Source organism: Rhinichthys klamathensis, unplaced genomic scaffold, assembly GCF_029890125.1.
Source record: "Rhinichthys klamathensis goyatoka isolate OS25496 unplaced genomic scaffold, OSU_Roscu_1.1 h1tg000303l_1, whole genome shotgun sequence".
Classification (NCBI taxonomy): Eukaryota; Metazoa; Chordata; class Actinopteri; order Cypriniformes; family Leuciscidae; genus Rhinichthys; species Rhinichthys klamathensis.
In genome coordinates, this window is record NW_026606822.1 from 5,211,775 (window position 1) to 5,228,000 (window position 16,226).

At 37.8% G+C, this 16,226-nt stretch overlaps 1 protein-coding gene across 2 annotated transcripts in view; it reads right to left on the reverse strand.

The window, feature by feature from the left end:
* The window catches only part of LOC130104083 (cadherin-22-like), a 109,521-nt gene that overhangs the window by 39,232 nt on the left and 54,063 nt on the right, over positions 1-16,226 (reverse strand). For both annotated transcript variants that reach the window (XM_056270487.1, XM_056270488.1), the window contains exon 7: positions 8,913-9,049. In XM_056270487.1, the coding sequence (XP_056126462.1) occupies positions 8,913-9,049 (137 nt within the window). The remainder of the gene's footprint in view (positions 1-8,912; positions 9,050-16,226) is intronic.

The following is a 16,226-nucleotide window of genomic DNA, read 5'->3' on the forward strand; positions in this document are numbered from 1 at the left end:
CATGAACACAAATCCTCTTATCTCGCTGAAATCTTGACGGATTTACAAACGGTTTGGTTTCTTACAAACGTTATTAACATGGCTATGATTCTGAATGCTTGAACATATATGTTATAATTATTCATATGTATGCAGTGTCATAACTACATCTCTGACGTTTATAACAAACCATACCGTTTGAAAATCGGTAGAAAATTGAGCAAGTTATGGTTATTTAAAATTACATGCACCATTAAAACACAATGTTACGAGTGAGCGAGCTGCCTGTGACAAGATGGCCGCCAGGTGCGGATGTCGACCTCCATTGGCCAGCAGCGCGGACGAGACATCTAGCCTTTATTATGGATATCTATGGTGATGAGCGCTGCGTTTTACCCAAAGATGAACATTCTTCAACTCTCTGCGACCGGTAAAAAACGCAGAGCGCTCAGTGTGAAACAGACGCAAAGTGCCTCGTTTGCACTTGTTATATGCTCATGGCTTTTTAAAAACGCGGTGCTCCTATTGAAAACAATTGGAAAAATACGCCAGCCACGTGAAAAACAACGCTTTGGTGGACACAGGGCACATGAGTCACTTTAGATAAAGCCATCTGCCAAATGCACACACACACATTTACATATATATATATATATATATATATATATATATATATATATATATATATATATATATGCTACAGGTTTTTGACCAGTGTATTATATATAAGTATATTTTGGCAGATTTGTTTCACTTTTCAAATATAAACAAGTGAATAAAATCTGCTAGAGACAAAAAATCTGTATCTATGTTTCCATGAAGAACCTTGAATATCCTTGGAACCTTTCCATTGAACAAAAGGTTATTTTTAGCGAAAAAAAGTTATTTAGATTTTTAAAATGTTCTTTGCATTAAGAAAAAAATAATGTTCTTTTAAGAACTGTTCACTGAAAGGTTATTTGGGGAACCCAGATTGGTTCTTCTATGGCATCGCTGTGAAAACCCAAAATTGTGAAAACTTTTATTTTTGTTCATTTCTTAGCTTTTTTCCCCCTTCTTCTTCTATTCCCCCAGTAAAATATCAAAATAACAAGATAAAGAGAACTTTAGGGTTCTTGCCTCAATATGAAAGAACCTGCCAAACAGGTTCTATGTAAGGAGAAATGTCTTACATGACGTCATAGTACTGTACTTTCATGGTTAATGTGGTATTTTTGTAGTGATTAATTCAATGCTTAATTCTTACAATTTAATTCAAATGAAAAAAACGAATTAAAACAAAATGAATCAATTCAAATTGATTCCATAAAATGATCTAATGATGGGACCCCTAAAAGGTTCTATATATGAAGCGCCTGACAGAACCTTTTTTTTAAAGTGGCATCAGTTACAATGGAATCACAATTACAGGCAACAATGTATCACACATTTGAGACATGGTTGTCATGACAATGGCAGAGTTTGCGATGGCCACATCTGTGAGATCCAGAACAAAGCAAACCCACCACTGCTCTCGAATTAACACCCAGATTCTGTTATTGTGTCCCTGCAAATAACAAGTATAGCACTCGATTCCACTGAAACTGTATTTTGCATGCATTTTTAAGGACAGTAAAACTGAAATCATCCTCTGTGAGTCACTGACCTGCACAACACACAGGGTGTGCACTTTATTAAGTCTGCAACACCGCCGAATATTAAAACAGAAGCATTGAAGTATGTCACACTACTGGACTGCCATCACAGTTTGTGTCTGAGGCACTTTTACAGTAATGATATTCTGCCAGCAGTGAATTCATCAGGAATCGAATTCTTCTGCAACATTTTTGCAAAAATTTCAATTAGCAAGTCAATTTCTAGGAGATGAACAACAACATACGCAGAACATTTTAATGATAAGAGCACACCGTTTGGGGCTGGCATAATCATATAAACACAGATACATGGATTCAATATTGGGCTGCAATATCCTTTTGATCATGGCCTTATTAAGCTACAATACAATGGAAATATTATTGGGAAATATGTACATAATTAGTTCATATAAGTAAAATGATCTAGTAATTAAAAAAGCTCTCTGTGTTGGGTGCGAAATTCTGTGCTTCATTATTTCATTAGAAATGTTTTAATTTTCATAAGAGATGCTTCTCATCACCAGCACAGCAGGCCATGGAGAGGGCCAGTGTTTTCATTGTAATGAGACATAATTACCTTTTTTAATTAACACAGCTGTAATGCTTGTGTTTATTTGCAGGGATGTACAGTAGTCCACGCATGTTATGTTATTTAGCATATGCAAATGAGGTCTATGCTAATTTAAATATGCTGTTTCATTGCCTTGTTTTTCAAGCCTTGCTTATGCATTATAAAACACAAACACATTTGTAAAGCAAAAATACATTTCTGGAAGTCAGCAAATTCACCCCAAAATCAAAAGAAAGAAAAGAGAAGTTATTTTATAATAATGATATTATATATTATATCTAATGCATGAAAAACAAATAATTGAACAAAAATAAATGAACAAACAAATAATTTGAAATCATGTAAATTGTTAAGTGTTCATCATGGTGTCGTATTTATTATATTGCCTGATATTTTGCTGATTTAAATAAAAAAAAGTCAAGGAAAAATAATGAAGGAAAAACAAACTACTAACAAAAAATGAACGAACGAACGAACGAATGAATGAACGCACGAACGCATATCAAATAAATACTTCAACTAAATATAAACTGCAACGTATTCATTCAGGTGGTATTTCATTTATTGCCTGATATTTTGCTGATTTAAATAAAAAGTGAATTTGAAATGAAGTCATTGTCAATCATTTCATTGTAAAACATTTTTGCTTTTGATTCTTTGGTAGATTTGGACATGTTTTCAAGAGAGTCACCCAAATACACCAATGGAAAAAGTGAGGAACAGATTTCACGTTTTATTCCCCTAAAGCAGGCAATACTTTCTCTGTGCTTATAGAGCACACATCAGATCTAAATTCATCTACCGATGTGTGTCTGCGATATGAAGAGAAGGGATTTGAGTAGATTACAAGATGCAGGTCTTCTGCTACCTGCCCAGCAGATGTTGGACGGCCACATATCTTCATGACATATTACCAGTCAGGTACTATATTAGAAAACCGCCACTTCAATCCTGTTGGAAAGCATGTGGACGGAGCTCGGCACGCGAGTTACGAGGAAATGAAGTCTTGTGGGGAATGGCAGTACAGTCAATCCAACAGGACAGGAGGGGGATCATACATTTCTATCTCAACAATCTTTGTCTCAAACATGTAGACGGCACAGCAATATACACTGATCGTCAGTAACAGCAAATCTTAAATGACAACATGATGATAGATTTTTAATATCAGATAGAGAAGCACAATACAAAAACATTTATTTGCTGACTTATATCTTTATCAATGCACTGGTTTGCCTAATGAGGACCTGTTATGCTTTTTTCAATGTTCATCTTTCTTCAGTGTGTAATGTTGCTGTTTGAGCATGAAAAAGCTCTGCAAAGTTCCTACAGTTCCTAGAGTTATTCTCTATATCAGTGTTTCTGTTTCTGAACTCCTGAAACGCCTCCATTGTAGTCTCGAGTTTTATTCCGGGAACGAACACGTCACAATATTCCTCATTTAAATAATTCATACGTAGAATAAAGGGGCGGAGCATTTCCCAAACACACTCAAAGCGCTTGACCAATCACAACACACTGCTCCAGCCGACCAATCAGAGCACAGTGTGCTTTTCAGAAGGAGGGGCTTCATAGAGACAGGAACTAAACAGGGGTGCGTTTCCCAAAAGCATCGTTAGCCAACTATGGTCGCAAGTTCCGTCGTTATCAGCAGTTCAACGAGTCGATGTTTCCCGAAACCATCGTTCCAACGAACATTCGCGAACAGCACCGCAAAGTTGTGTGTTTGAGCGACAGATCTCGAGCTGTGGTTAGAAGCAGTTTCTAGATTGCATGACATGTGGACTTAATAAATCCTTATCTTGAGCAAAATAAGCAAGCTGACATTCAGTGCAACCTGTGTCTTTTATTTAGATACATACAAATGTGTTTGACATCTCTGAGTTTGTCAAGATATTTAAAGCACAGTTTATGAAGAGTGCGCATGTGCGAACGTGCTCTACTATGTAAGAACGAGTCTATGATTGAATCTGGAAATAAAGCGAAATAACAGAGAAAAATTAGAAATATTCCTCAGATGCATGTCTGTAATATATATCAAAACATCAAGCATTAATTCGATCTCAAACAGTTTCATTAAAATAAGTTATTACTCCATCACGTGTGTGACGTCATAAACCAAGATGGTTGAACACCACTTTGCGACAATATGGTTTCGGAAAACAGTCGTGACTAGCTAGTTGATTTCTTCAACGATGCATCGTACTGTGGTAGGTAAGCAGCGAGTTACGGCGCTGTACGGGAAACACACCCCTGAGCGTTACTGACAGACTGGAAGAGAGGAGCTGCAACAATGGAGAATATGAGGGTGTTTTTTGAACAGAAAGCCCAAGTCGAGCCCAAAAACTAAATTTTAAGAAACTAAGACTTGGGGCATAATAGATCCTCTTTAGCTTAATAGTGTGGAGGGTTATTGCACATAGATCTAAATATAATATATCAAATACTAAACTGAATGAAAACTAAGCATTCTCTTAGTCTTTCATACATTGAAATGAGAGCGAATGCATATTTATGTATTCTTAAATTACATGTTCAAAATGGCCCTGTGTGAATAAGATCCTACATCAGATGTTCTGCATATTGTAAGAACAACATATTTAAACAATGTCTAAATCTTTTTCATGATTCATATCCAGTCAAATGTTTGTCTCTTAAAAAAAAAAAAAAAAAGAACAGAAAAGAAAAGAAGAAAATCAAGAAAAAAGTTCACATTGCCTTTGGTGCATTTCTGACTCATATGAGCTCCAGTGGGAGTCGACTCGCAGCAGGCTCAACCTTCCCTGCGCGCTAGCTGGCACTGAATTAGTATAACTAACACAGACTGCAGACCTATGGCCTAAATATGAAATTAAACTCGTCTTGTTTTATCAGCTCTCCCGGTTGCACTAACCGTGCCTAATGAGCTTCAAATGTTGAGCAAATTGACAAAACAACATCTCTGTCCTCAACCCACGCCAGAAGACATGAGAAGCACATCCAAGAGCTACAGTTTAGGATGAAAGCAAAGTGAATTTTTTTTTACTCCGAATAAGCTTGAGTAATTTAAAATAGTATAAAGTAGGCTAAATTTCACTTTAATAGTAAAAACACTGCTTTATTTTACTGCGTCATGGCCACACGGACAGTGGATGTCAGACACAATAACATCACTGAGCTCGAGTCATCGCTGTACATGAAATGCCTGAATCATGTTGTTGAACTTCATCTGACTCCTCAAGAATAAAACAATCCTCGCCAGTACAGTTTACTTACAAGAATAGACAGACAGACAGACAGACAGACAGACAGATAGATAGATAGATAGATAGATAGATAGATAGATAGATAGATAGATAGATAGATAGATAGATAGATAGATAGATAGATAGATAGATAGATAGATAGATAGATAGATAGATAGATAGATAGATAGATAGATACTATAGACAGACAGACGGACGGACGGACGGACGGATGGATGGATAGATGGATAGATAGATAGATACTATAGACAGATAGATAGAAAGATAGATAGATAGATAGATAGATAGATAGATAGATAGATAGATAGATAGATAGATAGATAGATAGATAGATAGACAGACAGACAGACAGACAGACAGACAGACAGACAGACAGACAGACAGACAGACAGACAGACAGACAGACAGACTTTTCGCGGCAAAGATCACAGACGGCCGCAGATTATTGTTGTTCAACATTCATTACTCATTAAAACACACACTCTTGATCCGGACAAACTCAGCATCATTAGAAAGGTTTAAGACTCCAGCTTCGACCACATATTTGACCACTGTTTATGATTAAACTGATTTGCAGTGACATTCATTTCTTAATTTATGCCAGGAGTGCAAGATAATTAATCTGTAAAGTTCGTTATTTTGAATAGAAATCATCACTCATAAAGCATTCATTCACGTCTTCTCCGGTTTATTTGTGTTCAAATACATGCAATATACAGCTATTAGTCCAATGGTGCGCATATTTGGAGAAATAATGATTAATTATCACATGTTTGTAAAAAAATTCATCATACAGAATAACATTTCTATTCATTTTCCACTGAATTATGCGATCTGAAGAGCTGTCTAACACAAGTTGCCAAAGGGTGTGCGAAAAATAAACTTTTTATCCTCAATGTCAAATGCTGCTCACCAAATCTAACTTAGTTATTTTCATTACAGAGAGCATGAACGCTTTAAATTCAAGAGACATTTAAAAATCAAAAATCATCAATTACCTTTGTACAATAAACTATACTGTGCTGCCACTGATGGCCAATGCAAAATCTGAAGCAAAGCCACGTGTGAGAAGCAGTGAATCACTGAAGCTACCGCTGTGTACTTTGGCATTCTCATTAAAAATGAAGACACAGAGTTTGGCTGTGATTACAGAAGTGTCATTTCTAGTTACAAATAAACCTCTCCGTATTTCTAATGGTCAAAAAGGGCCAATTTTAGAGCAGGAACATTGAAATTGTTACAAATCCAGGGAGAGTGCAGTGCAGTTATTTTTCACTCTCCACACCAAATGTCCTTTCTGTCGAGATAAAGACACAACTGTGTTCATAGTATCTCTTTACCCTAAGGGCAAGACATAATGGTTTTTCCTCTATTTATCACCTGAAAAAGACGAAGAGAGTAAGCGAGAGAGAGAAACCCTGTCTGCAGTTTGATATCTTACACCCTATCAAACGCACAGAAATTATATGTCAGTCTTCTTCAGCTGATAGGATTCTGCAGAGAGCCAGCGCTCTGCCAGACTTTCTGACAGTAAAACTCCAGCCTGGAAGCGTCGTGCCAAGACTTCAGAAAGAAAAAGAGCTGATAACTCCCTCTGGACAGAAAAGAAAATTTCATCCCCTCAAGTCAACTTTTTACAGCGCAAGTGAAGTGCGCGTGTTCGCTTGGCGTGCAGCCGCTTCTGCTACGCCTGCTTTAGTAGGACTAAACCGACGGCCTTGGAAAGATTGAAATTGTATTTATTCCCAGCCAACTGAGGCATATTGAACAGCCATTTCTGCGCATGACAGAGCTGAAAGGTCTTCCCAGATTTTGTCTGAAATATCATATTTACTAATATCACCACCAGCAATGGCGCATGAAACGTTCTCCACACATCGATCTGCAAACGTAACTCTTCAATGAACACTCATTACGTTCTCGAGTGGAGTGTGAAATTTTAAAATATGAATGTACGGGGGAATTATAAAAAGCATTTCCAAACTGGCCACTCGATGCCTCATTGCCCACTGACTCTGATTCCATGTATTTTGCAGTGAACAAGCACAGGCTGAAATTCGCTGGGAATTTTGATTAAGCCGTTGACTTCGATAACGGTACTTTTTTCTTTTTTCTGCAGAAAATGACTTTATTTAGCAGCAAAACCCAGGTATTTGAGTCTGAGATTGGGATTGAAGCATTTTCTACCAACTTTACTGTGGCAGATCTTGACTAAAGCCCAAGATGCAACACAACTGACATGGCAACCATATGTCTCGATAAAAACAAACTGTTCAAAACTACAAAAATGAGATCTGAATGTTAAAAGAGAAAAAAGGGTCACATCTCCGCTCCGCTAATAGATCTAGATGGAAAAAGATGATGGACGTTTTCAACAAGAAATAGTGAATGAATGCCGTTGCATTATATCAAGTGTCTGTATTTGTGCTCAAAAGTGTATTTGTGCATTGTTATTTATTTACAATAAATGACACTTGCATGATATTATATTTTCTCACTGCATGTTATCTAATGCAATGACATTCAGACCATCAGACAATAAACCATTGCGCATTTTTTAAAGTTGATTTCTACATCAATCTATCATGCAAAAACAATCACAATGGGGTTATATATTCTTTATGAACACAATAACTGCTTAGCTCCCTCCGTCCACCAATCTAGCTTCGTTATCTCAGCATTGTCTTTATAAGACACTGTTCCCAGAGTGCTTTGCTAATATTTCCATTATGTTATGAAAATGTTATTTCTGAACGTTCAAAAAGTCCAGTTTTTTAAAAATGTTTTGAAAACTTGTTTTTTTCTTTTCTTGGTTATGCGAACTTTAAAGGGACAGTTCACGCAAAATGAAAGTTCTGTCATCATTTAATCACACAGTGAATTTCTAGTACGGGGGAAAAACACCATGGAAGTCAATGGGGTCCATCAACTGTATGGTTTCTCACATTCTTCATAACTTCTTCTTTTGTGTTCGGCAGAAGAAAGAAATTCATAGAGGAATGGAAAAACGTAAATGACAGAATTTTCATTTTTGGCTGAACTATCCCTTTAATATAAACATTCCATTTGATCATTCTTCAAACATTATTGGAATGTTAATTTCTGAATGTTTATCTTGAGCATTCTGAAGCAAATAGTAGCATTTAAAATGTTAGATGAATGTCAGACTAAAATGTTTCAGGACAAAAGCGTTTCTGTATAAATAATGTATTTGTGCTAACGTTTTCAGAACATTATTACTAGACCACATAACTTTGAACAACCATTCTATTAACGTTACTGGAGGAACGTTTGTTCATAATTTGCCAGAACGTTACCTAAAGTTCTGAGAATGTTCATCATATTTCAGCAAACGGCATATTAAACTGAAACCCATCCCTCTGTTTTGACTTTAAAGGGAATTATTCCTCTGAATTAGATACACAGAATTTAGGCCACTTCGTAGACGACTGAAAGCCGTGCGATTGATGAAGCGAAGTGTACCTGCTTCCACCGCTGAAACCGTGATGTTGTGCCAGCCGGCTGTCTCTCGGTCCAGGATCTTTCCCAGAGTGATAGCACCTGTTACAGGATCGATGTTAAAGATCTGCTCCTCGTCTGTGCTTCTGTCTATGGAGAACCTGGGCATAAAGGACAAATACAGGTTTAAAGAGACATTCACTCAAAATCTTTTTCTTTTTAATAATTTTACTTGGGCTGTCAAGCACTAAAAGAACATGAAAATGAACAGAGCAAACTTTAAGCTGAAAATCTGGACTTCCACCCTAGTCCAACTGAGAAGTGTTTTGGCATACAGCTAAACATGCAACAAATGCAATACCATAGATGAAGAATAACAGGGAAAGGAGGAAATTGCACACTAATGTCATGGTTTGTGACGCTTAATAATGCAACGGTCTATTTGGATACTTTGATGGTGCTTTTATGTCCCTGACAGCAACTGTCACCATCCACTTTTACATCATACATAATTACATACTACAATCAAAAGATGTTACAAAACCCACACACACTTCTCTCCAAATGTTCAAATGCCATTTAACCAAATGTGTTATTATTCAGGTAGCTGCTATACAAATGTCAAAAGTTTAACTAACTTGCAAGATACTCTTCAAACTTTTGCTCTGTCATAATAGTTGTCGAACTGACAGATCAATAAAGAAAGTTGGTGCCAATGTACACTTTAGAAACCCCTGTGACAACACAGAGAATGAACTTGAGTTGGATTTGGAATTGAATTAATAATGTATTTTATATTCCAATTCAGTTTCTGAATTTGAAGTGAATTTGAACTGATATGGAACACACGATGCATATTGCAATTTGAAATTAACTGTATGGAGGTCAATTAAAATGAACTGAAATTCAAATGAATTCATATGATTGCAATTTTTAATTACATCGATAAAGTTCAGGAAAAAGAAAATTAAATTAGATTTAAAAAAAATTATTGTATATAAGTTGTAGTTTATTTAGTTTTAGTTGTGTTATTACTTCAATATAAACTAAACTAAAATAAAATAAAAAAATCCTTGGAAACTAACTGAAATATTTTTTATACATTTTTATATGTATATTTTATTTCAAGTAATAACCCAGACAGATGATAGATAGATAGATAGATAGATAGATAGATAGATAGATAGATAGATAGATAGATAGATAGATAGATAGATAGATAGATAGATAGATAGATAGATAGATAGATAGATAGATAGATAGATAGATAGATAGATAGATAGATAGATAGATAGATAGCACATACACCTAATTGAAGATACAAATTACTTTGAGTTTGTATTCATCATAATTAAAACACTAATTGTAATTTCTAGTCATGAATTGTGAGGACAAACTAGAGTCAGTACTTCAATTGCCCCCTCCAAACAAATGATTAATATTTCATACAGTGCTTTGATAAACCATTCCATATTTTCATCCCATGCGGAATACAAACACCTCTGACAGAATGATGAGGTGACGAAACTCAATGAGGTTTTCGTAATTTTTCACACTGACTCGCTGTACTCACTTCATTTTTTAAGACCCCTGGGGGTTTAATGTCAGCTTCTGCAGTTTTAGACTTTATATGGAATACACATTTATACAAATGAATTCACTTCTTATTTTACCTTATGCTTATTACTCTGTGCCAATAGGTTAAGGCGGCTCTTTGGAAATAGTTAAAGTGCCCAAAGGGAGATGGCAGAAAATAACCTATTAAAGCTGAGGTGGAGAAGAGTCTGAATTTAGTCCGTGGAAAAGATTTTTCAACTACATTATTCTTATTGACTTTTAATGAAGCACAAGTCCAGTGCTGGTTGATTTAAAAAAAGTCCTTGAGTTGTTGCATGTATTAATGTATGACTGCATTTAATACATTCTTCATGTACAGATAAAGAACAACAAAAACGTACTGAAATGTGGTAATGGTAAATATGGAAATGGTATTCCAGCATGGAAATAATTAAGTTTGATTGCTTAGGAAACTAATAGAACACATCCGTCCTCAAAATCAATGTGACCCAAACTTTAAACATTAAGAAAAATAAAATCCTGCTCTACACTGCAACTGCACTGATTTTCTTCCTCTGTATTTTGTCTTGTTTTCCAGTACAAATATCTAAACATCCTTAAATCGAGATACATTTGAGAAGCATAATGACTTGCGATATTAAGACGAAATAAAGATGTATCAAATTTAAGCAACCTTAGGCTTAACACCTAACCAGACGCACTGACATAAGATTCCAGCGACAAATGTCCACACCAAATGTGACACGACTACGTGACGCCACAAAATCAATCCAAAATCACAGCCAATGAGAAGAGCATGTGGGCGGAGTCTCTCTACAACCGCACTGCACTCGCAACCAAATCAATCCAAAATCACAGCCAGTTAGAAGAGCATGTGGGCGGAGTCTCTCTACAACTGCACTGCACACGCAATCAAAATAATCCAAAATCACAGCCAATCAGAAGAGTGTGTGGGTGGAGTCTCTCTACAACCGCACTGCACTCGCACTCGCAACCAAAACAATCCAAAATCACAGCCAATTAGAAGAGCATGTGGGTGGAGTCTCTCTACAACCGCAGTGCACTCGCACTCGCAACCAAAACAATCCAAAATCACAGCCAATTAGAAGAGCATGTGGGTGGAGTCTCTCTACAACCGCACTGCACTCGCACTAGCAACCAAAATAATCCGAAATCACAGCCAATCAGAAGAGCATGTGGGCGGAGTCTCTATACAACCGCACTGCACTCGCACTCGCAACCAAAACAATCCAAAATCACAGCCAGTTAGAAGAGCATGTGGGTGGAGTCTCTATACAACCGCACTGCACTCGCACTCGCAACCAAAATAATCCGAAATCACAGCCAATTAGAAGAGCATGTGGGTGGAGTCTCTCTACAACTGCACTGCACTCGCACTCGCAACCAAAACAATCCAAAATCACAGCCAATTAGAAGAGCATGTGGGTGGAGTCTCTCTACAACCGCACTGCACTCGCAACCAAAATAATCCAAAATCACAGCCAATCAGAAGAGCATGTGGGTGGAGTCTCTCTACAACCGCACTGCACTCGCAACTAAAATAATCCAAAATCACAGCCAATCAGAAGAGCATGTGGGTGGAGTCTCTCTACAACTGCACTGCACTCGCACTCGCAACCAAAACAATCCAAAATCACAGCCAATTAGAAGAGCATGTGGGTGGAGTCTCTCTACAACCGCACTGCACTCGCAACCAAAATAATCCAAAATCACAGCCAATCAGAAGAGTGTGTGGGCGGAGTCTCTCTACAACCGCACTGCACTCGCACTCGCAACCAAAATAATCCAAAATCACAGCCAATTAGAAGAGCATGTGGGTGGAGTCTCTCTACAACCGCAGTGCACTCGCACTCGCAACCAAAACAATCCAAAATCACAGCCAATTAGAAGAGCATGTGGGTGGAGTCTCTATACAACCGCACTGCACTCGCACTCGCAACCAAAATAATCCAAAATCACAGCCAGTTAGAAGAGCATGTGGGCGGAGTCTCTATACAACCGCACTGCACTCGCACTCGCAACCAAAACAATCCAAAATCACAGCCAGTTAGAAGAGCATGTGGGCGGAGTCTCTATACAACCGCACTGCACTCGCACTCGCAACCAAAACAATCCAAAATCACAGCCAGTTAGAAGAGCATGTGGGTGGAGTCTCTATACAACCGCACTGCACTCGCACTCGCAACCAAAATAATCCGAAATCACAGCCAATTAGAAGAGCATGTGGGTGGAGTCTCTCTACAACTGCACTGCACTCGCACTCGCAACCAAAACAATCCAAAATCACAGCCAATTAGAAGAGCATGTGGGTGGAGTCTCTCTACAACCGCACTGCACTCGCAACCAAAATAATCCAAAATCACAGCCAATTAGAAGAGCATGTGGGTGGAGTCTCTCTACAACCGCACTGCACTCGCACTCGCAACCAAAACAATCCAAAATCACAGCCAATTAGAAGAGCATGTGGGCGGAGTCTCTCTACAACTGCACTGCACACGCAACCAAAATAATCCAAAATCACAGCCAATTAGAAGAGCATGTGGGTGGAGTCTCTCTACAACCGCACTGCACTCGCAACTAAAATAATCCGAAATCACAGCCAATTAGAAGAGCATGTGGGTGGAGTCTCTATACAACCGCACTGCACTCGCACTCGCAACCAAAACAATCCAAAATCACAGCCAATTAGAAGAGCATGTGGGTGGAGTCTCTCTACAACCGCACTGCACTCGCAACCAAAATAATCCAAAATCACAGCCAATTAGAAGAGCATGTGGGTGGAGTCTCTCTACAACCGCACTGCACTCGCACTCGCAACCAAAACAATCCAAAATCACAGCCAATTAGAAGAGCATGTGGGTGGAGTCTCTCTACAACCGCACTGCACTCGCAACCAAAATAATCCAAAATCACAGCCAATTAGAAGAGCATGTGGGTGGAGTCTCTCTACAACCGCACTGCACTCGCACTCGCAACCAAAACAATCCAAAATCACAGCCAATTAGAAGAGCATGTGGGCGGAGTCTCTCTACAACTGCACTGCACACGCAACCAAAATAATCCAAAATCACAGCCAATTAGAAGAGCATGTGGGTGGAGTCTCTCTACAACCGCACTGCACTCGCACTCGCAACCAAAACAATCCAAAATCACAGCCAATTAGAAGAGCATGTGGGTGGAGTCTCTCTACAACCGCACTGCACTCGCACTCGCAACCAAAACAATCCAAAATCACAGCCAATTAGAAGAGCATGTGGGTGGAGTCTCTCTACAACCGCACTGCACTCGCAACCAAAATAATCCAAAATCACAGCCAATTAGAAGAGCATGTGGGTGGAGTCTCTCTACAACTGCACTGCACTCGCACTCGCAACCAAAACAATCCAAAATCACATCCAATCAGAAGAGCGTGAGGTTAGAGTCTCTGATAAATTCATAAATATTACACAATATTACATAATAAATGTACCACACCGCAAAAACACTGAAAGAATACTTAATATTTTTGTCTTGTTTTCCGTTCTTCTTAATCCGAAATTCTATAACATTAAGGAAAATTAAAAGAAGAATAATGTGAGGTAAGAAAAATCAACTTGGGGAAAATGGCTATTTTCACTTGTTTTAGGCAAAAATTCCCTTGTATCTTGATATAAGAATGTTTAGATATTTCTACTGGAAAACAAAACAAAAATGTTTTTTTTAATTATTTTTTTTCTTCAGTGAAGTACCAATGTCCCTCTTGGAGCTCATAAAAAGCCACAGCCACAAGGAAAACAAACACATATTTTCTGTCCAAATAGCAGGAGTGTGTTTTCCAGCAGGTACAGTGCTCTCTGAGGGCTCGGTCCACCCTGTGTCCCGCTGGTATTGGGTGGTTCGGGCACGAGAGAGAGTGATGGGGCTCTGGGCAAAGCCCCTGTTTGCTAGCCCAGTCCAATGGAGATGATTAAAGTGGTACCGATGGGCAATGGCTCCATGCCATATGCAGATGTGTGCCAGCCAACCAGCCGAGTTGCTTGCCACTGCGCTGTGCTTTATAACACCTGGAGCACTTTGAGCGCAGCCTCATGCATTTTTAATGGAGGTAATTTGCAAAGGCTATGTGTATGTGTGCCAGAGAGACTATACGGCCAGCCAAAGCCTTTTACTTCCCTTGTGTGTCACCTTTGAGCAGCAGCAATGAGTAAATCATATTTCTGTGCGCTGATGGCTCTGGAGAATAAAGAGCTCTATCAGGATGTCGAATTGCATGACAAAAATGCAGGGCGGGCATATTCGGTAATAGCAATTCAGTTGGCATGCCTACAGACCACCCGCAGCGCGTTCACTGACCATCTGATGCATTTACTAAGATAGAAACAAACGCTAATTTGGTTTTAGACTGGTTTTACGCAAGTTCCTCAAGTAACGACATATACAGGGTTCTTTATCAATCTCCCCGGACGCAAATGATCATTGCCACAGATTAACTGGTTAGACGTTAGAGTCATCAAATATTGAAAAGCAGGTTTTAGTTTGTGCTAGAACACGACGGACCGAACACCACTGGATCCAACATCAATTTCAGTGGATCCACCACGAAAATTATTGACCTGTAGATTATAAAATTATATGACCTGTACATTTAAAACAATTTTTTTTTTTTTTTTTTAAATCTGATTAAAAATAGCTTTTGTTCATTGAAATAAAGCTAATATAAAATAAAATATAAATATTAAATTATATATATATAAAATTTAGAAATTACAAAGGTTTGCTTCAGAAAAAGCAATAATTGTTATATATTTTTTTTTTAAAAGGGGAAAAGCCAACAAACTAAAATGAAAATATAAAAATAAAAGCTAATTAAAAATATTAATAAATACTATAATTGTATGTAAATAATAGTAAAATAATACTGATTAAAAAATCAATAAACAAAATAATTATAAAGTCTATGTTACATCTTATCAGATCACAGAAATTCTATGAACATTTTGCACGGTGTTGAAAATGTTTATATTTAAAGTAAAAAAAAAAAATTATGATAATAATTTAAATCAATTGGTAAATCAATGTTAGAAGTCAGTGTAACAACATTATAATCTACAATATGCAAGTAGGAAAAATATTTATAAAATAAAATAAAAATAAAAAAATATTTATATTTTCAATACCGATCAATGCTTGTGTATCGTCTGATATCTGATATGAAAACTATATATTATGCATCTCCATTTTCACACACAAAAAAAATTTTCCATTCTAGATTGTATTGCAGTATAATCAGTAAAGTAAAGTAACCCGCTCCTTAAAGGCATATAAAAACAAACTTTGGCCGATCACTTTACACGCCGATCACGCTGTCTTTTCCTGCATAAGTGTGTGTGCTTCTCGGCCAGAATACGCTGCAGTGTGGACCAGACTTTCTGCCTCGAGTCACAGCTCTGGAAACGCAAGACTACACAACAGCAGACAGAGAGTTTTTGCGATTGAGCAGACATCTGACATGCTTTCCAAGGCCTTGAGGTAAAGGAGCTTTTCTAGACTGTGCATGTGTGTTGGTAAAGAAGGATGGCAGGTTGATAACTGTGCGTGCCAAGGTGCCCATAGTGTGATGGGAAAAGCCTCCGGCCAGCGAATTCCAAGAGCCACACTTTGTTACGCTTCCGTGACTCGGTATATCTCCAGTAATAGGCTCTTCAATGGAAGAAATTGATCCTTGTCTAAACTAAGAAGAAGTGGACTGTGGCCAGGGTG